General features: G+C 38.7%; 1 protein-coding gene across 25 annotated transcripts in view; it reads left to right on the top strand.

The window, feature by feature from the left end:
• MAGI1 (membrane associated guanylate kinase, WW and PDZ domain containing 1) overlaps positions 1-25,096 on the top strand; it is a 677,304-nt gene that overhangs the window by 511,796 nt on the left and 140,412 nt on the right. For all 25 annotated transcript variants that reach the window (XM_017955299.2, XM_017955302.2, XM_017955304.2 and 22 more), the window contains one exon: positions 23,849-23,968. In XM_017955299.2, coding sequence (XP_017810788.2) covers positions 23,849-23,968 — 120 coding nt within the window. The remainder of the gene's footprint in view (positions 1-23,848; positions 23,969-25,096) is intronic.

Here is a 25,096-nt window from a genome sequence, read left to right on the forward strand (position 1 = left end):
TGAAACCTGGGAGAGACACCATCATTTCCAGATAGAGTGCATCAGATATTTTCCATTGCCTGTTGCCATTGTACACCAACTTTGTGATTTGAGAGTATACAGTAAAATGTTCATTGTGAAAGATTGCTGTCAAAACTTTCCCAAAGACCAAAATCAACTTTTCATTCTTCCTTCCTACCTTTCTTCCTTTTTTCCTTTTCTTCTCCCCTTTTTCCTTCCTTTTCTTCTTGCTTTCCTTCCCTTTCTTCTTTCCTCTCTTCCTTTTTCAAAGTTTCATTGAGCATTTGCTTTGTAACAAACACTGTAGTAACTTGAGGTCTGTGTTTCATGTGATCTTTGCGTTTGAATTTCTGTTGGTGACAGCAGTAATAGGACATCATAAGCTCTTCTGTAGCTTGCACTCCCAGACTTCCTACTCTGGAAGTATTTGTGCTTGTGATTTTAAATGATACAAAATTATAGAAGGGATATTTTTACCCCTATGGCTAATTTCTATTTGTGTTTCACTTCTAACCACTATTTCCAGTTATTTCCAGGACTGAGAGAAAAATTCTTTCTTAAAATACTTGTGCAGTTGAGTTCTAACTTACGTATGAGTTCCTTTTCAAGCATATGAGGCAAACAGAATTGCTTGAGGTCAAGATTTCCCTTGAAATTCTCTTAATCTGTGCAATATCTAACACTCCATGGGACAGTATGCATGTGAAACAGAGACTAGTGGGAGAACAGCCTCCAGTCACCTGGTCACTCCAGGACAGAAGTTCATTTACAAGGAGAAACAACACTGCTCTTTAACTTGCTTTTTTTTTTTTCTTACATTCTTTGCTTTTTTTCCCCCTCCCCCACTCCTTGCCTCCCTCTCTTCCTTTTTAAAATTTCTGACCTTGCTTATATTATTAAGGTTGCCACATTAGATGGTGTTTATAGTGACTCCACTAACCCTCTGTTGTACCTTCACAGTTGTGTAGACTAGAGCATGGCCTCATGAAACGTTCCTATTATCTGAATTAGAGTTTTCTACTCTTGAGATAAATGGTGGGCATGCATTAGTTCAATAATAACTGACTAATATGGTAATAGCATCATACACGGTAAGATTATGTGTACTTTATTGGTTGACTGTGGTGTAAAAGACTCTTTGGCAAATGTAGTATGTGTACGTAGATTCCATCTTTAGCATGCAGGAAATACACATTCTGGTTGAGGAGATCAGTTATGGTGTCATTTCAGTGGAGAGTGGGATATTCTACAGCGTGGGAAAGGAATGAATACTATGAGAACCCATAGTAATAATACCAAGCCCAACCTCTTTGTATCAGACAAGGTTCCTGGAAGAAGTGATGTGTAAGCTCAGCCTGAAGCCAAAAGAACACATGGAAGTCTTCCCACCCCTACTCCAGCAGGAATTGGTGGCATAAATATTTTTTTGGTAGAGGAATTATAGGTATAGAATCTCCAAGTGCAGACAATCATAGTAAGTGCCAGAAGTACCACATTCAGCTAAATTAGCCAGGACTTGTCTGCCTTTGAAGCATTTACTTTGGGGAGAGGTTTGTGGGGAGCTAAAAGTACCCAAATGGAAGTCTTGAGTACTGACACCTATGACTGGTGAAGAAAAGATGAGCAGGTCATACAGAAATTTTCAAAAGCTTGATTGACGGAATTTGTGTTTTACCATGTAGACTTTGGGAAGCTACTGGAGGGACTTTAAACAAGTAAGTGATGTAATTAAATTTATATTTGTTGTTGTACCCTGAGTCTAGAAAGTGTGCCCTTTCTCATACATTATTGTGAGATTTCATCCTAAACTTAACTTTATGTAGAGGAGAAAATAAGAACAGGAATCCTTTCTTGATTTAGAGATCCTTTAAAAACACGAGTAAGTTACCTTCGAGATTATGGAGAGTGATACTTAAACTCCATCAGCCTATGCTTGTGCTTATAGAACACTAGTCCTGTGAAATCCTCTGTAAAGAAAGAGTTGAGTAAACACAGCATAGTTTATTCTTTTTGGAAGCTCTCAATTAATATCAGGATGTTCAACACCTTTGAGAAGTCTTGCAGTGAAGAATTCTGTTTAATTGGGTTGAATCCAGTGCTTTTCGACATTATTTGACTCATATCTCATTATTGCTGGATATATATTAACATTTTTAGGCCACGTTGTGGCAGAAAATATTGCTCTTGATGAAGGCCATTGTAAGAGTGAAGGAGGGTATGAAATTCCGTTTGGATTTTTTTTCCTCTGTGATAGTATTCCCTCTTTATTGTTACTTTTCTGTTATAATAGAGATTTGGGAACCCATCATTACCTTAAGCTTGTGTAGCTATAATGAAGAATAGAAATGTCAGAGGAACACATCCCAGATACATTAAGTCCCATTGAAATAAGCAATCAGATTAATCACCATTATAAATTTTTTAAAATAGCAGAGCTATGGTTTATGCATCAGCAGAGGCATGGTGGCTTCTTGGTAAAAATTGAGTTTTCCGATGGTTATCTTATAATGACTTTCTAATGCCTTACAACATAACATTCAACTTTTCATAAAGCTCTTGGGCCTGAAATGACTCATTAACGTATGGTAAAGAGTATAACATTTATTACCATGTAACAGCCACCCAAGAGGAAGATAAATCACTCAGGAACTCAGGTATGCATATTTACATTAAAATAGCGAATTTTCATTGTCCATGAATATTCATTGTATTGTATATTAATACTCAGTAAGTAATACAGGCCTCAAGTCAATATTCCCTGAAATCTATATTTCATAAACTAATGGCATGTTGGCATATGTATTTAAATATTTATTAAACCAATTCTAAACATCTGTTGTACTTGCTCCTAAATCGTGGGCTATTGATATTTTTAAAGCAGTATTTCTTTCCAACATCCTTCCAGTGATGTATCTTGAAGGCTGGTTGTTTAATATAGAGATATATGCTAGGAGGTTTCTCTGTTTTGCTATCGCTGTGAGGTCAGAATTTTATTGCTTCTTGCTAAAGGCCACAGAAAGACTTTTATTGTTAAAAATCTCTATTCAGTGTAATCTCTGTAATAAAGTGGAAATGGGATGTGAGTAGTATCTCTAACAGTGATCTGTTATCAAGCTTAGGTTAATAAAGTGGTAAATTGATCCTTCTGTTTGAAGTCCCTTCCACTGTCTGAGGTAGATATTACATCTCACATCTAGGCTTTTATAATGGGGTTTGCACTAATTATCAGCATCAAGATTTGGGATGGATTGATAAAATCATGCCCTTTTTCCTCTCCTTGAATTTGCAGAATCTCTTAAATTGGTGTCATAATAGTTTGCCCTCCACTGAATTGGCTAATATGTTTGCCAAAATAGATGTGATAGTGTTAAAATTTTGGAAAGCTATTTTGCTGCGGGTTGGTAATATAGAGTTAGCTCCCATGACTACCATGGTTCATAAGTCACAAAAGGCTTCTGAAAGGCAGTCTGGCAGTTAATCCTATGACATCTTAATAAACACTGTTGATGCATAGAAGATGGCTAGTCAACTGTAGCTCTTGTTTCTCCTGGGACTAACTCTTTTTGCATCTGGCCTCTTAATATAATGGAAATCCAGGAGTCATGCCACAAAAGCTTCCATTTTTGAGAATGTTGAATGATATGGTGCTATTTTTTAAAAGGTAAAAAATCAATCCTATTAATAGCTCACTTTTTTTCTTTTTTTGAATACTCATTAAGTGTCAGGCACGGGGCAAAGCATTTTACATACATTATCTCCTTGTAACCTCACAACATCTCAAGAAACTAGGCCCTATTACTATTTCCATTTGCAGATGAGGGAACTGATTGAGGTTCAGGAAAACTAATTAATTTGCCAAGGGTCACCTGTTAAGTGATACAGCTGTGTTCATATATAAGTTTTTCTGGCTCCAAAACCCAAGTTCTTAACCATATTATTCAAGGATCTTCCACATAATTGCCTTAGGAACTATCTTTTCCCTTCTGGCTGGTTTGAGCTACTATGAATTCTTTTTTTGGTTATCTGTTGCTGTGTCACAAATCACTCTAAAACTTAGTGGCTTAAAAAAAAATAAGCATTTATTTTGCACATGAATCTGTAATTTGAGTAGGGCTCAGCGGGGTGGCTTGTAGTCTGTTCCAGGAAGAGGAGGTGGGGTGGTTCAGCCGGAGCTAGCCAGTCCACTTCCAAGATGGCCGACTCATTTTGCCGCAAAGCTGTGCTGGTTGTTGGCTGGGATCCTTTTTTGTTTTCCTTGTGGGTCTCTCCAGCTTTCTCCGAGTGAGGCAGTTACGGTCGAAGAGCTGCTGTGCCAAAGGAGCAGAGCTGCAAGTATTCTTCTTATCTAGCCGTGGAAGTAACACAGCACCATTCCTGCCTTACTCCTTCGATCAAGCAAGCCACCAAGGCCAACACAAATACACAGGGAGTGGAATTGGACTCCATATCTTAATGGGAAGAATAACCTATCACTATCTGTAACTTCAGTTACTGTAATAACCAAACTGTTGTTCCTCTTTCCACTCTAGTCCATCATAGAGTTTATTCTATTCAGTAGATGGAGTGATCTCTTTAAAATCTAAGTCAGGGCCAGAGAAGGTGGCTCATGCCTATAATTCCAGGCCGAGGTGGGTGGATCATGAGGTCAGGAGATCGAGGCCATCTTGGCCAACATGGTGAAACCCTGTCTCTACTAAAAATATAAAAATTAGCCAGGCATGGTAGCACACACCTGTAATCCCAGCTACTCGGGAGGCTAATCCAGGAGAATCACTGGAACCCAGGAGGCGGAGGTTGCAGTGAGCTGAGATTGCACCGCGGCACTCTAGCCTGGGCGACAGAGTGAAACTCCATTTCAAAAAAAAAAAAAAAAAAAATATATATATATATACACACACACACACACACACACATATATATCAGATCATGACACTCCTGTGATGAAAATTCTCCAATGACTTCCCATCATCCTCATAAGATACAAAGTCCTTATGGTGGCCTCTATCTCTTTGTGTTGTCAAATCCTCATTATCTCTCTGATCTATTAGGTTGGTGCAAAAAAGAAAGTAATGCAAAAACCACAATGATGTTTGCACAAACCTAATAACATCTTTCTCTTACCCCACCCACTCTGCTTCTTACTGTAATTCAAACACATAGCTTGCTTCTGCCTCAGGACATTTGCGTTTGGTGTTACCTGTTGTGCCTAGAACACTTCTAGGCTTGCCACGTGGCTCCTGCTCTCATTTCCTTTAGTCCTCTGTGCATATTTTACCTTCTCAGTGAGGAATTCCCTCATCATGTAAAATTGTAATTCTACTTCTACCATTGAAAATTTCCTACCACTCTTATTCTGCTTTTTCTCCCTCACGTTAAGTGACATATTGCCTATTTACTAGTTTATTTAATGTGTATCTCTACTGACTAGAATATCAACTCCATGAAAACATAAACTCGGTTTATTTATCTATTTGTTTATTTTTTGCTGCATCCACCATCTTAAACATTACTTGGCACATCGTATGTGTTTAGTAGATATTTGCTGAAACCATAGCGGATTTCAGCACAGGTTTTAACTTTCCATGGTGTTGATGTTTGTGAAGTATTTTAATTTGTGACTCTAACAATGTCTCATAATACCGTCAAACCAAACTTGGCTTAACAGCTCTTTGGGATTCCAAGTAACATCGAGGAGTTTAGGGTACAGGTTCCCACTGAGATCACTACTAATTCCCATCTCCTACCTTTTCTTTTGGGAAAAACAATAAAATGTCCAAAGGATTATTTTCTTATGAAGTTAAGCCCCAGTATACCTTTATTTCCACAAATAATCATGCAATTACCGCGTGCCTAACCTGCGCTAGTCGCCAAAGATATAGTGGGACAGACACAACTCTATGGTGTTAGTATTATGGTGTTAATATTATGGTGAATAAGGAGGATAAATAAATAAATATACAGATACAGAAAGTCATTTTACAGATTGTAAAATGTGCCATGATATACTTATACAGTGGTCTGTGAAGGAGAACTAGAGGGGATCTACTTTAGTTAGGGTCAGAGAAGCCTTTGAGGATAAGACAGTCTTCAGGCCGAAACCTAGACAATGTCTTCTGGTTAGTTTTAAACTACTAACTAGAGGGATACATTCATTCAGCTAATGTTTATGCAGCACCTAATATAGACCAGATACTATTCCACGTGCTTAGGATTCAACAGTAACGAGACAGATAAAACCCTCTGTTCTAATGCAGTTTACATGCTACTGTGGAAAGATTATTTTCTAAATGTTGTTTATAAATCTAAAATTATTTCATATTAAGTATATCATTTGCAGTCCAGTCAAGACAGCAAAAATCATACTAGGTTTTTCAACAGAGGGACTCTATTATAGGGATTGGTATTGGAGATCTGAAAAAGCAGAAAGAGAGCTCTGAGGTCATACAAAGGAAATAACTTCAGAAAGCAGCCTATATGGTTGGATGGTGGGAGGATCAAAATAAAGAGTTTAGAGTTGTTTGAGTCTCATGGCTCAGAGGAGGGATCCCTGTGGCAGAGAGCTCAGATGTCCGAGGAGGTGGCACTGGTACCTCTTGGGATGCTATGAGACTGACTCTGAGGAGCTGGAGACTAGAACCAACTTATGCTGCCAGGGCGAAGGGCCTCTGCTGGGGACATACTGACAGGAACAGCAACCATACAGGAAGTAGCTAGTCCACTCTGACCTCCCACCTTCTTTAGTTTCCCCCTATTGCAGAATAATCCTAGGAAATAGAGTTTGTAGACTCCTCGCTTGAGCTTTGCAGAAGAGCGTTTGGAAGGGTAGATTTGGAGCCAAGCCACTAGTTTAATAATCAGCACAAATGGTGATATGTGCTGTGGAGAAAGATAAAGCAGGATAGGTAGTTCAAGGGTGGGAAGAAGAGCTTACAATTTACAGTAAGCCACTAGGAAGCTTTTTAACAAGAAAGTGACTTTGGAGCAAATTCTTGAAGGAAGTTTAGGAGCAACCATTGGGGCTGCCTTGAGAAAGAGTAGCCAACTGAGACAAGAGTGTTGTAGGGATGAGTAATAGCAAGTGCAAAGGCCCTGAGCCAGGATTCTTTCTCAAGTATTCTAAGAACAGAGGCCAACATGTTTGATGCAGAATGAGACATGAAGCCATGTAGTGTAAAACTTTAGAGCTTGGCTTCCAGAGTAGGAAATCCTGGGTTTTAATCCCAGTTCAGCTCCCTTAAATAGATGGGATGTACTATATTTCTTTCCAAATCCTCATTTGAAAAGTGGGCTTATTTTAGTATTTTGCTCATGATTGTGATAAGTTTTTAGGGGAAAAGAGAATACAAAGTACTTGCAGTACCTGACATGTAGTAAGTGCTTTATAACTCTTCTGTGGTGATAGTGATATTAACAGACCTCTGTTATTAGGTGAGTACATGCTACTATTTATTATTATTATGCTTTTAAAAAGAGACTGGGTCAGCCAGGCCAGGAAGCTGCAATGAAGCCGGATGCAATAAAGGGTGAGACCATCCCAACATGGGTAGAAACCTATCTCACCAAAGGCCAAGAATAGCTATAGGTGGTGGTGCACCTGTAATTCTGTCTCTGGGAGGCTAAGGCAGAGGAATTACTTGAACCAAGGCTTGAGTTGCAGTGACCAAAGGTGCCACTGCACTCAGCCCTGCTGAGGTGAAACTCATCCCTAAAAAAAAAAAAAAAGAGAGAGAGAGAGAGAGAGAGAGAAAAGGTCTTTAGTATGTATCCAATTCAGAACTTGAACTTCTGTGCTCAAGCTGATCAGCACCATCAGCCTCTGCCAGATGGCTTCTGGGACTAATGGCTGCCCTGCACCAAGCTATGTCCCCGCTATGAGGACCCTGGGGAAACTTGAAACTAAGGCAGCAGTTTTTATTGATGTTTCTACTTTCTTTTATTTAATCCCACCATACCCTGTAAAGTTTTTAGATTGTGCATGCGAAGGTGTTGCGCTGTAAATAAACTTTGGTGTTCTCACCCTCATTTTCAGTATTTGTGTAACCCGAAGCATGTAAGTGACAGGTTTGCTATTATGGTTGTAAAAATGGAAATACTTTTTCTCTGTAACATATTGGACCATATGATTCGGTGTTGATTACAATGAAGCCTGAAGTGGCAAGTGACAATTCTGATGGCTGAGAGTTTGGCTGAAGATTCCCAGAATTCATCCCCGACCATGAGTTGGTGCCATGGACTTCGGATACTTAGCTGTTGATAGGGTTTATTTCTGGATGGTGGGGGTACTTGTTGTCTTTGGTTCTTTCATAGATTCTACATTGTTTACAGCATTAACTTTTTATATCTGAAAAGAGAAATAAGGGACACCTACCAAAAATTTGATCAGGCCCTATTTTGTGAATTTTATATTTTCCGTGGCTTGCTTTTAGTGTAAGTATCATTCATTGACATTGGTTGGTATTCATTTAAGCATTTAGAAGGCCACTTCTTTTTTCTTAGATGTCTCATTTTCTGTTTTGCTTATGTAAAACAAAACAAAAAATTATTATACAACAGTTTATGAAGTGGTTAATTTAAGAAATTATTTTCTTCAAATGTAACGTATGTTACATGTTGAGATTAGGAGCTCTCTGCATTTCCCAACTGGTTCATTTAAATACCTTTGGAGTTTTTAAAATTATTATTATTGTTTTGTCTTGAAACAACACACCCATTGGAAACCAAGGCAATAGCTTCAGAATTTATTAAACATTTTGACTCTTTGCTTCCCTCTGGGCAAAAATGTGGGTTTCCCAGAAGATGAGAGCCTAACTGCTAGGTAAATAGGTTAAGAGGCAAGTATCTGGTGAAAACTTCTTATAAGAGCTCCAGGATCATCTATCATATCACCAGGTCTTCCCTGGCTGACAGGAAGCTAATGGCAGTCTCACCCTGCTGCCAAATGGAGGAAATAAAGATTGCCTCTGCCCTCTTTTTGCCCTTGATCAGCAGTTGCTGTGACAGGGATGACAAATCAGATGGAACCCAAGAGTGAGAACCAGTAAGCATTGTGTGATAATGACATTCACTTAATACACATGAAACAAAACACAACAAAACCAAAGCTCCCCAGATTTTCTTTTGTTATTTATATGTCACAACAAAGGTATCCATTTCCTTTTCATGAAAATTATATCTAATAAATATCCATTGATTGGATTTTATCTGGACTCACATTGGGTCCAGTTTGAATAGATGACAAAGGCATAATTTGCATTCTTGGATTAATGAGAATCCTGTAGGCTTAAAGTAATGTGACTGTCTTAGAAGGCAAAGCACTCGCCTGACATCTCTGAAATAAGGCCCAATTTCTATTAGATTCTATTTGAACATTATTGTCTTTATGTAACTTATAATAATTCAAAGTAACTTATAATAATAGAAACTGCTTGATTTTATTTTTTAAAAATTGGCCACTACTTTTCTGATAATACCTTTGATACCTCATATAGTATTCTAATGATATAGTTATTTTTAAAGTCAGTGTGGGTAAAGACCAGAACTTGGGTTTATCACATCAGCACAGGCTTCTGTTCCTCACTGTCTGCGTTTTCCAAGCAAATGTTTAGGAGCATTAGTAATTGGGTTTTTTATGTTGCTGTTGTTAAAAAAAAAAAAAAAAAAAAAAAAAAAACACCTCTAAAAGCTACCTAATTTGGCTTAGCAATGAGACTGAAAAAAATAATTTCTATGACTCATCTATCTAGAAACTATAGTCCATAACATAAAATGAGCTACAGTTGTAGCCAGAGAAGTACCACATAATGTGAGAATGTAATTGCTCATTGAGACATGAACTAATTGAAATGAGGGCAACAACAGTTAATCAGCTGGGTCTAGATGATTTTGTAGTTGCTCCAAGTCCATATATTTTTGGATTGTGATTTATAGTTACAGAGATCATTGGCAAACATCAGATAAGGTAATGGACGGGGATGGGGAGTCAAAGCTATAGTTTAGTTTTCTGGGAATCTGCTGATGTCATTATTTATGGAGAAAAACATAAGCATGTTATGAACAACACCAGGGTCCCAAGAGTGAATTCAGCTGCCTGAGAACCCATATTATGACCAGGCTAAGCATTTCACATGTGTTGTCTCATGTAATCCTCATACACTTTTATGTGATATTTAAATTCTCATGTTTCTCAGCCTTTGCTCATGGGACACTTTTTGAATGTTTGAGTTTTTAATGCCAAATCTAAACCCCCTTCAAGGTAAATACCACTATAAATATGAGGAAAAAAAGCACATGTTAAAAAATGGAAAGATATGTTCAGTTTTATGCTACTTACTCTGTAGGCCTTCTTCAACACGATACTGCTGTGTGGCTAGAAATTTTACTGTTCCCAGTAAGTTTTCTTCAATACCATGAAGACCATGTGCGGGTAGTACTATAGTGTACCTTTCTTCGGTATCGGCTTATTAGTATTGTACCCAATTCTTCTTTATTTTTTCAACAAGTTATATGTTGTACTCTATGATATTTCCTCTTGTTTACTTTGATGTAGCCATATGTATACTTGATGGGAGCCAAAATAAAATATACGTGTTCAAGGCTGTACACTTGAGAAGGCTTCAGAATTCTCATGCCTATGTCAACTGAGAACGAATGTATTTATTAAATGAACATGAACTCCTTTTTTCTTGTGTCTGTTTTGAATTGCTGTTGTAATTGCTTTGTTTTAGTACCAGATAGAAATTTATTTCTTTATATCCAGTTATATAATATTTACTCAATAAATATCACATTCATTTAATTATAGAAGGCTTTGATTATGTGAAGAATAACATGGTTAACATGGAATTAGGGCAATTGAGATCCTCAAATTTAGACATTGTATTTCAATAAGTAGGCATTGTCTTATGGATCCTTGCTAGTGGCTAATGATTAGAATGATGGTATTTATAGAATGTGTTGACTTTGTGATTTCTTATTGAAAGATAATACAAAAAGTTGTGGTTAGGAGCTATATAGATTCTTGTGTGACTTTGAAAAATGGTGATTAGGGATGGAAAATTTCGTCAAGGTTGGAAAAATATACCCCTCTTGGAAGAATTAAAGTAGGCATTACGTATAGAAAACTTGTATTCCTTGTTAGAGATATAGTAAGTGATCCGTAGTCTTTTCTTTCTTCCATAACCATTTCCCTTTAGAAGCACAGAGTATGTTGTGGTGGGGGGGCAGATACTGTTGTTGTCATGGCTAATGCTTACCGAATGCATATTATGACCAGGTTAAGCATTTTACATGTGTTGTCTCATGTAATCCTCACACAGTCTTATCAGGCATGCATTATTATTATTCCCATTTTAGAGATGAGAAAACCAAGGCCCAAAATGTTTACCTTGTCTATGGTTGCACAGTTTGCAGATACCAGAGCTGAGATTTGAACTCACCAAATCTGGTTGTAAAGTTTGTAACAATTTCTCTAGATCGCCATTCTGAAAGAGTTTTAGATCCCTGCAGTTTTTAGGAAAATGATATAACGTGGTCAGTGATTGCTGATCTCACTCTTTCTCTGAGTTCCCATATTGGGAGGACTAATGAAAGCAGCTGTTAAATTGATGAAGAGTAAATTATACTATTTATTATTATTTATGGAAATGTAACAACACCTCAACTAAATTACAATATTCATGAGAACAGCGATCAGGTTTTACCCATCTTTACATCTCTGCAGTGTAATAGTTTTTTTAACAACTTGATTGATACACAATTTATACACAATAAAATTCATCCCTTTAAAGTATACAATTCTTTAGTTTTTATTATATGCACAGAACTGTGCAACCATTGAAACGATCTAATTTTAAATAATGTTCATTATTCCCCAAGGAAACCATGTAGCTATTAGCGGTCATTCCCGATTATTATTATTATTATTATTATTATTATTATTATTATTATTATTTTAGACAGGGTCTCACTTTGTCACTCAGGCTGGAGTGCAGTGGCATGGTCATGGCTCACTGCCGTCTCAACCTCTGCTGGTCTTAAGTGATCCTCCCACCTCAACCTCCCAAGTTTCTAGGACTACAGGCACATGCCACTATATCTGGCTAATTTAAAAAATTATTTTAGAGACGAGCTTTCACTATTTGCATAGGCTGGTCTTGAACTCGTGAGCTATCATGCCTGGCACCAGTTATTTTTTTTTTTTTTTAACTAAGCAAGAAAGTTGCCAAATATTGGAAACGTTCAGTATTTAGCATTGAGCATGCAAAATCACCTAATTTGTAGAAACTTGATATTCTTAATCACAGCTTTTTACCAAAATAATTATTTTCTTTTAATATGCTTTTGAAAATTATCTGATTGAAATCGTTGGAAGTAGTTCGTTCCATTTTACACAAACAATTGCTATAATTAATCAGAGAAAGCAAAAGTATTACTACCTGCCATAATAGAGAGAGTCTATCTGCTCTAATCCCTTTTCTCATAGACAACTTTTAGTGCTAGGGTATAGCATTACTGGTTTCCTGAATCCCTCTTGGAACAAAAATGCCTCAAGGATAATCCTCAAAAGTTGATTTCTGATAAGTATGTATCTAATGTTGAAGATTCTAATCCTTTATTTCCTGGATGCTTTTTAATACTGTTTGAAATCAATCGATTACAGCTTGAGGATTCTCACGTTCCTGACTTTAATGAATGTGAGGTTTCCATGAGTTTGTATGTGTCAAAAGTTCCTTCCCTGAAAAATGAGGAAAAATGGTTAATGTTCAGGTTGACTTTCCTGTGGAATGTTTTCTGGTCCACCTCAGTATTCTGTTTAAGAGGCAGTAAGACACAGTTCCTGACAGTTTAGGTTTGGGATCAAAGAGGTTGTGGGCAAGGGTTTTATCAGCTTGCTTCTCCCAGACCCTCAACTCCATCAGCTCCCCGCTATGTTTCCTGGATGAAGACAGTGCTGATTTATTCAACCCTGGGTGAAGAGCTGTGGAAATTCAGCTGCACCTCACTCCTCCACTAGTTTATCCTCCCACCCCTCCCCATGTCTTCTCTGTGTACAGAAGTTCCCACCACTCTATAGTAACAAAAACCTGGTTTCAAGTCCTGGTCCTGCCACTTACCAGCTGTGTAATTCTTGGCAAGTCACATAATGTTCTCATCTGTGACACAGGATAATAATATTACCTACTTTATAGTGTTGTTGCAAGGATTAAATGAGATAATGCATATAAAGAATAGATGTTGACCTAAATACAGATTTTTTAAATGAACATAATTTTCTAATGCCTTAAATTTGCTGAGGGGTTTGTATCCTTGCACATAAATTTATTTGGTCTCACAATCATTCTGTGATATAGTCAGAGCAATGGTTACCCTTTTTGTTTCACAGATAAGGAAATTGAGTGCATAAAAGGGAATTTTCCAAGGTAGTCACATAATTAATTTAGTGGCAGAGCTGGATCAAGACTGGTTCTTCTTACATCAGCTCCTTGAGCTGCTGTTTTTGTTTATTACTGGGAACCATTTGCTTGCCCTAGACAAATATATACTCTCTTTTTGTTTTATATGATTCATTCAATAATGTGGAAGGTCCACATTTTGCTTTGACATAATGTAGATCTCCTTGAAAGGTAACATGTTTACACTTAAGTGAGAGCACCTGGCTTCCAGGAAAAGGATGCATGGTCAGTTTGCATAGTTCCTGTGGAGCTACTTGGATTTGGCACTCAATCCTTCATCCCATGTCATAGCTATGGAGAAAAGAGCTAGAAGTAGGATCATGAAAACAAGATCGGATGCTTCTCATCTCTCATGTCTAGGCCAATTTTGCAAATCATCAGCACAATGGAATAAATGCCAAGTCCTTATTTATTTCAAGTATTTTAGGTGTGGTTTTTAAAATGAGATTCCAGTACCTTCATCACACAGTGTTCCTCCATGCAAGATGGAATCTGAAAGGGTTTGCTGATCCCAAACATGCAAGTTATAACTGGAATAAAATAATTGTCTTTACACACCTGCTGTTGAGTGGCTTGGCATTATTCCATTTATGAGACACAATTACTGACACTTCTGTGTTGAGATCTGGGATAGAAAAAATGAGGTTCCTGTTTCTGACCTTTGTTATCATAGTTGAGAGTTTTGCACAGAGAATGCCCCATTATTCAAAATGGTGCTTCTAGAAAGGATCCATTCATGTTGCCCTGAGTGGCCTTGCTTCCTTGTGAAGTGATTTGTAGATCACCACATATAAAATGTTAAATAACTCAGCAACTTCCCCTGACCCCCAAGGAGGAGGCAGGCCTTCTTTATTTCTGTTTATTTTATAATGTGTTATAGGGACGACAATCAGTCAAATCTCTTTTAGCTGCTTTCTCATTTACAATGAGGCATCAATTCTGATTGGATACAGACCCAAACTGATTCCAAGTTCTTTGAAGACAAGGATCTTACCTTTTCAGCTTTGTTCTGCTGGAGGAACAGCACCACTGGGGGTGGGTGGAGGGGTGTGTGTGTGTGTGTGTGTGTGTGTGTGTGTTGCTTAGTGACACTAAGTTTGAGTCATATTTATTCACGTGACCCTTCTGAGTCTGCATAGCTATCTCATCTGGGATTACATCATGGATTTTTACCCCCTCTCTCCACTGTTTGTTTTCTAACCACTCCCACCCTCGAAAGTAGTATGAGCCATAGATTTTCTTTCAGCCCTTTCCATGGCACCGTGACCACCTTGCACACACACCTTTTCTTTTCACATTGGAATTGTTTCTGCTTCGACACACCCTTCTGTCTCTCTTTCTCACCTTTGGGTCCCTAATTCCTACTGTGATGGTATTTGGAGGCAGGGCCTTTAGGAGGTAATTAAGCGAAGGTCAGATTCTCATGATGGAATTGATGTCCCATGTAAAAAAGAGGATGGGCTCTCATTTCCTGCCATATAAAGATACAGCAAAAAGGCAGCTGTCTGAAAATCAAGAAGAGGGCCCTCTCACCAGACAGTTCTTGTTATGTTCCCCAGGCTGGATTTGAACTGCTGGGTTCAAGCAATCCTCCCACTTCAGCTTCCCTTGTAGCTGGGACTCCAGGTGTGTGTCAAAATGCCTGTCTCAACAAATGCTTGTTGTTTAAGCCACCCAGTTTATGGTATTCTGTTATAACAGTACAAACTAACGAAGACAAGTCCTTATACTTATGTTAAGGAGAAAGTCTCAAATTGACATTCATGGGTGTCTTAAGATATTTCTAATGTTTGTCACTCCTGTTTTGTGATAATAGGATAATTCAGACCTCAGGCTCAAAGCCTTAGGCTGCAGATAAAACAAAATGGCTTTATTTTTGTTGCATTTATTTTTAGTTACTTACTCTTTATGGCAGGATGATACTGATTCTCTATTTGAGGTAAAGCTAAATGTTTCCTTTTTAAAAAAATTATACGCAGTAAAATTCACCATTTGTGGTGTGTGCTATGGGTTTTGACAAAAGCACAGTTATGTAGCCACCACAATAGGCAGGAAACAAAACAGTGTCCTCCTCCTTTCCCTAATGACCTGTGCTGCTCCCACCCTACATACCTGGTAACCACTGCTTGATTCTCCATCTCTGTAGAATATGTGGAATACAAACGGAGTGGTCATACAGTGAGTAATCTTTGAGTCTGGATTCTCTTTCCCTGAGCATAATGTGTGTGAGACTCGTCCATGCTGTGTGTATCTGTAGTTTTGCTGAGCAGTAGTTCTTTGTAGGGATGTGCCACAGTGAATTCATTCACCAAATGAACCACATTTGGTTGTTTTCCAGTTTTGGTTGATTATGCACAAAGCTCTTCTAAACATTTATGTACAGGGTTTTGTGTGAATGTGTTTTCATTTCTCTGGAGTAAACATTTAGGAGTGTGATTGTTAGGTCATATGAGAAATTTATGTTTAACTCTTTAACCAACTGCCAAACTCTTTTCCAAATGGTTGTACCGTTTTGTATTCTTCCCAACAAGGCATAAGAGTTCTAGTTGCTCCATATTTTTGCCAGCATTTGGTATTACAGAAACATTTTTAAACCATTCTAATAGGTATGTGGTGGCTAAGTATTTCCTTTTTACCTAAATATGTTTATTTATTTATTTATTTTTTTGAGACAGAGTCTCACTCTGTTGCCCAGGCTGGAGTGCAGTGATGCGATCTCGGCTGACTGCAACCTCCGTTTCCTGGGTTCAAGCAGTTCTCTGCCTCCGCCTTTTGAGTAGCTGGGAATACAGGCGCCTGCCACCATACCTGGCTAATTTTTGTATTTTTAGTAGAGACGGGGTTTCACCATCTTGGCCAGACTGGTCTTGAACTCCTGACCTCGTGATCCACCCACTTCGGCCTCCCAAAGTGCTGGGATTACAAGCGTGAGCCACTGCACCTGGACTGTTTAATTTTTTTCTTTATTAAATAAAATGTCTGTTTCACCACAAAAGGCAGTTTGATTTGAGGGGTAGATATTGAGTAAATCGTAGTGCTGATCATCATATATGGCAAAAATTGTGCCAGAGGTAGGGTAACTGAGTGAATTTGGAGGACTAATACATTCTATTGGCCTCTAGCTCTGTCAACTAAAGAATGAACTGCATGAGGCTGTCCTGGATATCTAACTGATACTCTGGATATTTACCAGATGCAAATGATTGTGTTAGAATAGGAAAATGATGATCTGTTCTTAATACAGAAGCAGTTGCAGTGACTGTCATTTTTTGAAGTCTTGTTAGGTTTTGACAAGCAAGACCCAGATTAATTTAACAGCAGGTGATATGGTGGAATATTGACAGTTTAATCTTTGTGGGCCGATTAGTTTTCTTTAATAATCTGGCCATAAGACCATTTGGACAGTTGCTGAGTGAGATCTCAACATCTTGAAACCGGATGGCTTTGGGAACGTGAAGCAGTAGGAAATGGCTTATCAGAATTTCACCAGTAAGATTTTTCTTTTTCTACCTCAACTGGATTTTTCAAGAGAATTTCTAGAATAAAAAGATGGAGTGAACAAGTTCCCAGTGCAGTTTCCTTTTTGTAGTCATGGTTTGTGGATTTTAGTGATAAGGAAGGCCACTTTCTCATTTCCTCAGCAGGAGTCTCTGAAGCCAGATACACTGCAAGTTTATGAACCATAAAATGTGCATAAGAAGCAGGTAGCCACTCAAGCTTTACTGGGTGAACTTTGAGGGCACTGCTAATTCATTCTGAGACACTCACTAGGACATAGCTCAAATTAATTACTTAAATTATGATCCAGTGGTGGGAAGGGTTGATATTATTCACTATTCTAGTACAAATCTTGGAGGTACTTAAATACTTGAAAAGGACCCTATTTAAGTGATGAGCAGTTTGAGGTTTAAAAATAAAATCAGGTGGAAAAATAGTACCACTTTCTCAAATCTACTTGTAGTATATTCCTATTCATCGGTAAGGCAAGTAAAGTATTGTTGACCTTGAGGCTGGCTTTCTAAGAGATGCGAAACCTTGGGACATTGTTTGTGTGATTCAGCTGGAGTCTATAAGTCTTTTGCATGTTTTTTGTGAGGACTACGTTACTATTGAAGATACTTGAGTAAAATACCCAAGAATCAGGTCTTAAAATATTTCTTAGATAATGATTTCATTCAGTTTATAAAATGCCAAGACAATTACCTGCCTACTGATACCATTCAGAGCATGAGAAGTGTGTAAAGAAGGAAACCATCATTTCATCTCTTCCCATTTCTGAAGTCACCTTCCTGAGGTGGCTAACCACTGTTAACGGTATAGTATTATTATACCCATTTAAGTATGTGAACTCTCATAAACTTGTAAAACATGCCATATTCTGTTTTTCAATGAAATGCAGTGATAGTTTACATCTTATTCTGTAACTTGTGTGTATCACTTCAATGCACATTAAAGGTATTCCTTCAGGTAACTGCATGTAGATTTAACCATTCTTTTTTTTTTGAGATGGAGTCTCGCCTCTGTTGCCCAGGCTGGAGTGCAGTGGCGCGATCTCAGCTCACTGCAGCCTCCGCCTCCCTGGTTCAAGTGATTCTCCTGCCTCAGCCTCCCGAGTAGCTGGAACTACAGGCGCCTGCCACCATGCCCGGATAATTTTTTGTATTTTTAGTAGAGATGGGGTTTCACTGTGTCAGCCAGGATGATTTTGATCTCCTGACCTCGAGATCCAGGCGCCTCGGCCTCCCAAAGCGTTGGGATTACAGGCATGAGCCACTGCACCTGGCCAATTTAACCATTCTTTACCATTTACCATTACATAGCTAAAACATTTTCCCAAGGGTGGATCAACCATTTTTCATTCGATCATTTCCATATTCTTGGACACTCATTTTTTTCAAAGCATATGAGAGTTTGTTTGTTTGTTTGTTTGTTTGTTTTTAAGAGAGGTTTTCTTTTATCTGTTTGAGATGTCATGCTGTTTCGGGTAAGTATGTTTCTTGTTCTTGAGTGCTAGAAGTTGTTTGGGACATGGTACTGGATGTAGTGTAATGAAGGCAACTCAGACATTCTCATGGTTGAGAGCTGTACTGACCAGTCCAGTAGCCAGTAGCCACATGTGGCTATTTAAACTTAAAGTCATTAAGATTAAATAAAAGTTCATATTCAGTTTCTCAGTCACACTGGCCAGCCACTTTTTAACAGCTACATGTGGCTAGGGGCTACCATGTTAGACAGCACAGATGGAACATTTCCATGAAGACAGGTTCCATCAGACAATGATGGTTAAGGATGAGGGATGCTGCCATCAGATTACCTGCATCCAGACAGACCACGGCTCTGCCCAACTTGTTACGTAACCTTGGACAGGTTACTTCTCTGAGTCTGAGCTTCCTCATCAATAAAATGAGGGTAATAATAATCCTTACTTCTGGGTTTCTTGTGAAGATTATATACAATAATAGTACTGATTAAGTGCTTAACACCTTGCTTGGGACATAAGTGAACACCTGAGAAATGGAAGCTATTATTTTTTTCCCAGTGTTATATTTTTTTTTCTTTTTTGGGGGGTTGGACACTGTGTTTATTATTAGCTTAAAGCTAATAACTGCAAGATATTGTTGGCCCAATTTCTAGCTAGAGAAACAGAAGGCAGTATTGTAGGCTAAGGAAAATCCCAGTTTGTCAGCCCGGTGGCTTTTTTTTTTAATTTTTATTAATACGCTGTCCCTGAGAAACATGGTTGAATTTGTTTTACTCGTCTTCTGTCAGGAAGTAACCCTTCTGGCTTTGTTAGAAGCATGGTTTGTAATAATTGTACCCAACCCAGATGGCTCCTGAAAACCCTTTGAAATGCCATCTGCCAGGCGTGTGTCCAGCCAGCAGCCTGTCATTCTGCTACAAGAAAAGAGAAGGCGGGGTCCCCTCCCTGGGTCCTTTTCTCCAAAGCATCGCTGAATGGAGCCTGGTCAGGCTGGCCCAGACCCAGGGCAGGCTGCTCAGAGGATAGCTGGGAAACCTCCTGCTAGCCTGAGCATGGAAAGGTTTTGTCTGGGTAATAAACCCTGAACGGTTTATGGGTGGAGACTTGCCCGCCCACCCACTCCCTTCCCCTGCTGCTCTAAGGCATCCTAAGCATATTTATTTACATGGAAAAATGGGATCTTAGTTTCATGTTTCCTCTGAAATCTAGCATTTTTGACATTCTTGATTATTTTGAATCCTCTCAGGAAATTAAGACCCCAGGGTGATTGTTGTCTTTAAGGTAAACCTGATAAATTGGATCTGAAAACATCATTGAAAGAATGGCAAAGATGGCTGCAGAAGGAGAAGAAAATCAACGTTGTCTGGTTTGGCAAGACTATAAAACTCAACACATTTTTTGTTTTGTTTTATTTTGTCCTCATTTTTTTCTTTTTTTTTTTTTTTTTGAGATGGATTAAGTTAATGGAACTTTGGTATGGAGGCTGAATATGAGAGTTGCCATATAGAACATATTTAGGATAGATCCTTTCACAGCAACTTTCAAAGAGCTTCTATTCTTGCACTGCACTGGAATTCCCAGTGTGATGTAGACCGTTTGTGTTTTACAAGTAGCTGGCTGAACAGCTTTTTCACTTGGCTCCAAGACATCACACCCTCCTTTTTTGCTCCTATCTTGCTGGCTACTGCTGCTTAGTCTCCTTTGACGATCTTTCTCTTACTCCTATCTTCTAAAAGTTAAAAGTTCTTAGTGTTCACTCCAAACTTCTTGGCTTTTTTTTCCTAAACTCTCTCTGTAGATTTTATCTTTGTCTCTTACCTTCAGATGCCTTTGGTTTACTAATCAACTGATCACCCTTATTATTATTAAGTTTACATTCCACCCTCTACTCTGACCTTCAGACTTTTAAGATCAACTGTGCTCCAGCTCTCTGCACCTAGCTGTCTATTAAGCATTTCAAACCTAACATGTCCAAAAGTGAACTTTTGATTTTCCCTTTTCCCAAAACCATTCCCCTCAGCCTTCTCAATCTCTGCAAATGGCACAGCCCATTTGCCCAGATCACAACATAAGTATTTCTGTCTTTATTCTTCTGTCTTTCTTACATACAACATCCAATCCATCAGCGAGTTCTATTAGTTCTGTCTTCAAAATATAGACCTAACATGGTGTGATGAGCTGACATACTTTGTTTTTAACTTTAATTTAATTTTAACTGCTGGGATACTTATGTAGGACGTGCGAGTTTGTTACATAGGTAAACATGTGCCATGGTGGTTTGCTGCATCTGACAATCCATCATCTAAGTATTAAGCCTCACATGCATTAGCTATTTATCCTGGTGCATCTCCAACCCCCTGATGCTCTCTGTCCTCCATCGGTGAGTGGCATGGAGAGCATCAGGATAAATAGCTAATGCATGCGGTGCTTAATACCTTGATGATGGGTTTTACTTTTAATGTGTCTGTTCTATGGACTATACTGTAGCTCTTTAAAATACTCTGTTTGTAATAGAAATCTCACTGCTTCTTATCAGTTCTGTCCTACTATTCTAGTCCATATCTTGATTACCATTCACCTGGACACTATGGTAACCACCTAACTGGTCCCCCTGCTTCTATTCCTGTCCAACCCACCTTACTCTGCCAAAACGTGTTCTCCTTGAAGTCAAAGAGCTTTAAAAAGGAAAACCAAGCCGAGTGTGGCGGCTCATGCCTGTAATCCCAGTAATTTGGAGGCCAAGGTAGGAGGACTGCTTGAGGCCAGGAGTTGGAGACCAGCCTGGGCAATATAGTGAGACCCCCCCATCTGTACAAAAAAAAAAAAAATTAGCTGAGTGTGGTGGCACATGCCTGTAGTCCTAACTACTCAGGAGGCTGAGGTGAGAGGATCTCTTGAGCCCAAGAGCTGTGATTCCTCCACTGCACTCCAGCCTGAGCGATAGAGCAAGACTCTGTCTCTAAAAAGAAAAATAAAAGAAAAGCCAAATCAAGGCACCCCCTTGCTCAAAACCATTCTAAGAATGGCATTCCATTATCCTTAGAATAAAATATGAAGTGTTTTCTGTGGCCTACATAATCTTGCCCCTTGCTTTTGTTTCCAGCCCTTTTTTCATCACTGTACTGCAACCATGCTGGCCTTTCTGCCCTTTCCTCGACACACCAGATCACAACTGTATCAAAGCCTTTGCCCTTCCCTCTGCCTGGATGCATTCCCCATCACCTTTGCATTCGCCAGGCTCTTCCTCATCACCTAGCTAAAATAGCTTCCCTACTTCTCCCTTGCTTCCTCCCTCCATGACACTGTCTAAACCTTTAACCTATGTTGCTCCGAGATACCTTCTGATACTTCAGTCTATAGAAGAATGATTTCCTCCTGACACTATATGCTGTATTTATTTATATACATATTTGTTTTCTGTGTCTCACAGTAACATATAAATTCCACGAGGGCATGAGCTTTGTCTTGTTCACAAGTGTTTCCCCAGTGCCTGAACTAGTGCCTGGCATAGTTGGGGCCTCAGTAAATATTTGTTGAATAATGCCATGGCATTATTCATGGCAATATGTAATGCCATGAATACACACACACATACATATACAGATATATATATATATAAAATAACAGATTATTATAGTGGGATTTGAACAGTAAGATTCCATCAATTAATTCTAACAAAAACATAAACTATAATGTCTACTAAACATTTTTGAGCAAAGCCTTCAGAAAGGATTATCTCATTCAATACACACAACAAACTTATGGATTAGGTGCCATTGTTGTCCCTATTTTGCAAACAAGGACACTGAGAAATAGTAGACACTAAGGAACCTGTCCAAGACCACAAGTTGGAGAGGTAGACCATGAACCTAGCATTCCCGCTCCAGATCACTGCTCTTTAACAGTATGTGATACTGTCTCTATGTTTCCTGTGCCTGACACTTGATATGTAAATTTAAAAGTTGTGAACTACCTCAAGGGATTTGTCATCACCTGCCAGGGGAGGCACGAAATGGGAACAAATTAGGAAACAGTGTAAGAGTATCTGACTTCTTTAACCCCAAGGCTCTAGCATGCTGATTATGAGAAGCAAACGTCTATAATATAACCACTATATGCCCAATTTGCAGCTATTTAAAATATTCAGATTTCAGATAGAATAATTGTGTACACTAAAAATACATTTTGCCTGAGTAACGTGTGTAGTAAGTGTTGAGTGTTTCTGACTTATGAAAATTATGAATATCCAGTATAGGTGTGGATGCGGTCATTCACATGGGCAAATGATCAGAGACTGCACAGCGCTAAGAACTTTAGGGCCACTAGGCACATACAGTTGGTTATTTAATTCCTAGGCATAGGGAAATATCCTTGCTTATTATATAGGAAAACATTGATGTTAAATCACCACCACAGGTAATAATGCCTTGCAAAATGAGCTCTGTTGAATGTAACAGCAGAAATCACATTTTTTGCTCTCTCTCTTTTTTTTTTTTTTTTTTTTTTGTTCTCATAATATTTAACATAGGCTCCTAGTACACGGTACATAGTTGCTGCTTGGCTTATTTTCCTTTCTTGACTTATGTGTAAACCACAGTCTGCTCATTGCTTCTACTTTGTTGACTGAGATTGGGCTAAAATGTTAGATCCACAGCCCAGCACCTGAGCTCGGTGACTTTTGTTCTCTGGATGCTCTGCATGATTTCATAAGAGGAAGTGTTACATTTGTCAGCCACTGAGAAGATGACCAGATTAATTCAGGGGGAGAATTTTCTAGCAAATGCAGTGTCCTTTCTTCCTAGTCAGAATTCATGGATGACCTCTTTTCGCCAAACATATTAATTACATGAGGAGCAGCAGCATTTTAATCGCTGGGAGATGTCCAACCACAGATCTTGGGCAGTCAGATTTCTCTAGTGATGTGTTTATGCAGCAGATGTCATTTTCTTTAAAGGGCTTTGGAACTTGCCGGTTGTATTGAGGAACACAAGAATTTCAAGACCTGTGATAAAAACACAGACCCTTTAGGATCTGAGCTTAAGGTGGATACATTTTTAGTATTTACTAGAGTCCTAAAAGCTGCTGACTGTGAATGTTGTCTGTATAAAATCCAGTTCACCTTTTCTATTCAGTGCATTGTCAAAAATGGTATAAAACTCTCTCTAGGTGACCCAGCTGTGCTTGTTTTTCTCTGTCTCCCATTTGGGGTTCCCAGGCACTAGAGTGTGAAAGTGAGAATGCTGTTGTGTTGTGTTAGAAAGAAGTTGCCTTTACTGTGTCCCTGTCTGGACAGATGAGGCAGCAGAGTCTTAGGTACGCCAGCTTACTAAACAGGTTATTTTAATTACACCTGGATGTGGAACTTCCTGTTTTAGTTGACTGATGGTTTGTTGTGCCTTTGTATTTTCTGCTACAGGCACAACCCGATCTCCCAGAGAAGGAGAAGTGCCTGGCGTGGACTATAACTTTCTGACTGTGAAGGAGTTCTTGGACCTCGAGCAGAGCGGGACTCTTCTGGAAGTTGGCACCTATGAAGGTGAGTTACTTGTACGGCAGCATAAAAAGCTTCTCTCCTGGGTACTTCAGAGGAGCCCAGAGCCATGCGGGCAAAAATGTTTTGTGGAATCTGGAGGTCTAAACAAATAACAGGAGATTGCAGTTCACTTTAATATGACGAATAATAGCTAAAGTCTGTGGAAGAAGGCTTTGTGGAACTCTTTAAAAATAGTTTTTGTTTTTCTCTAGGAGTTTTCTTTTTTAATTTACCTATTCAAGTGTGCGGGTGTGTTTTGTTTTTTAATACGGACATGTGTGGTATTAGAAAAGAAGGAAGAATCATGGTTAATTACAAAATGTGACCCTATAAGTAGTAGTGTTTTAATCTTGAAGAAATAAAATGTCACTTTCCTACTGATTGATTTTTAATGTATTTTTATGTGATTCATAAAGCAAACTATTTTTGTTTGTTTGTTTGTTTGTTTTGAGACGGAGTCTCGCTCTGTCACCCAGGCTGGAGTGCAGTGGCATGATCTCGGCTCACTGCAAGCTCCGCCTCCGGGGTTCACGCCATTTCTCTACCTCAGCCTCCCGAGTAGCTGGAACTACCGGCGTCCGTCACCTCGCCCAGCTGATTTTTGTATTTTTAGTAGAAACGGGATTTCATTGTGTTAGCCAGGATGATCTCAATCTCCTGACCTCGTGATCCGCCCGCCTCGGCCTCCCAAAGTACTGGGATTACAGGAAAGCAAATTATTTTTAAAATGTTTACTTAAGTAATCTGCATATACCTGTCTCCCACCTGCCTAATTTAGGATTCAATATTATAAACAATCTGATTACTCTTCTGAGGTTGATGTCAATACAGACATGCATGTGCATGTGCATATATACATGTGTGTATACATGTGTGCATGCATGTTGTATGGATATTCCCATTTCTTCCCTGTTTTCCCCAAAAGGCAGTATACCGTACATGCTGTTTGGTACCTTGCTCTTTTTGTTTAACAGTATGTCTTAATAGGTCATTGCAATTCGGTAATAAAGCACTTCTGGTTTTCTTCTTGAAATATAATTATAAAAATTATATTTCCTTTGTATGGGCATACCATAATTTATTTAACCACTTCCCTCTGAACAAATATTTGAGTCAATTTCAATGTTTCAT

The sequence above is a fragment of the Papio anubis genome, chromosome 2, assembly GCF_008728515.1.
Source record: "Papio anubis isolate 15944 chromosome 2, Panubis1.0, whole genome shotgun sequence".
Lineage (NCBI taxonomy): Eukaryota > Metazoa > Chordata > Mammalia > Primates > Cercopithecidae > Papio > Papio anubis.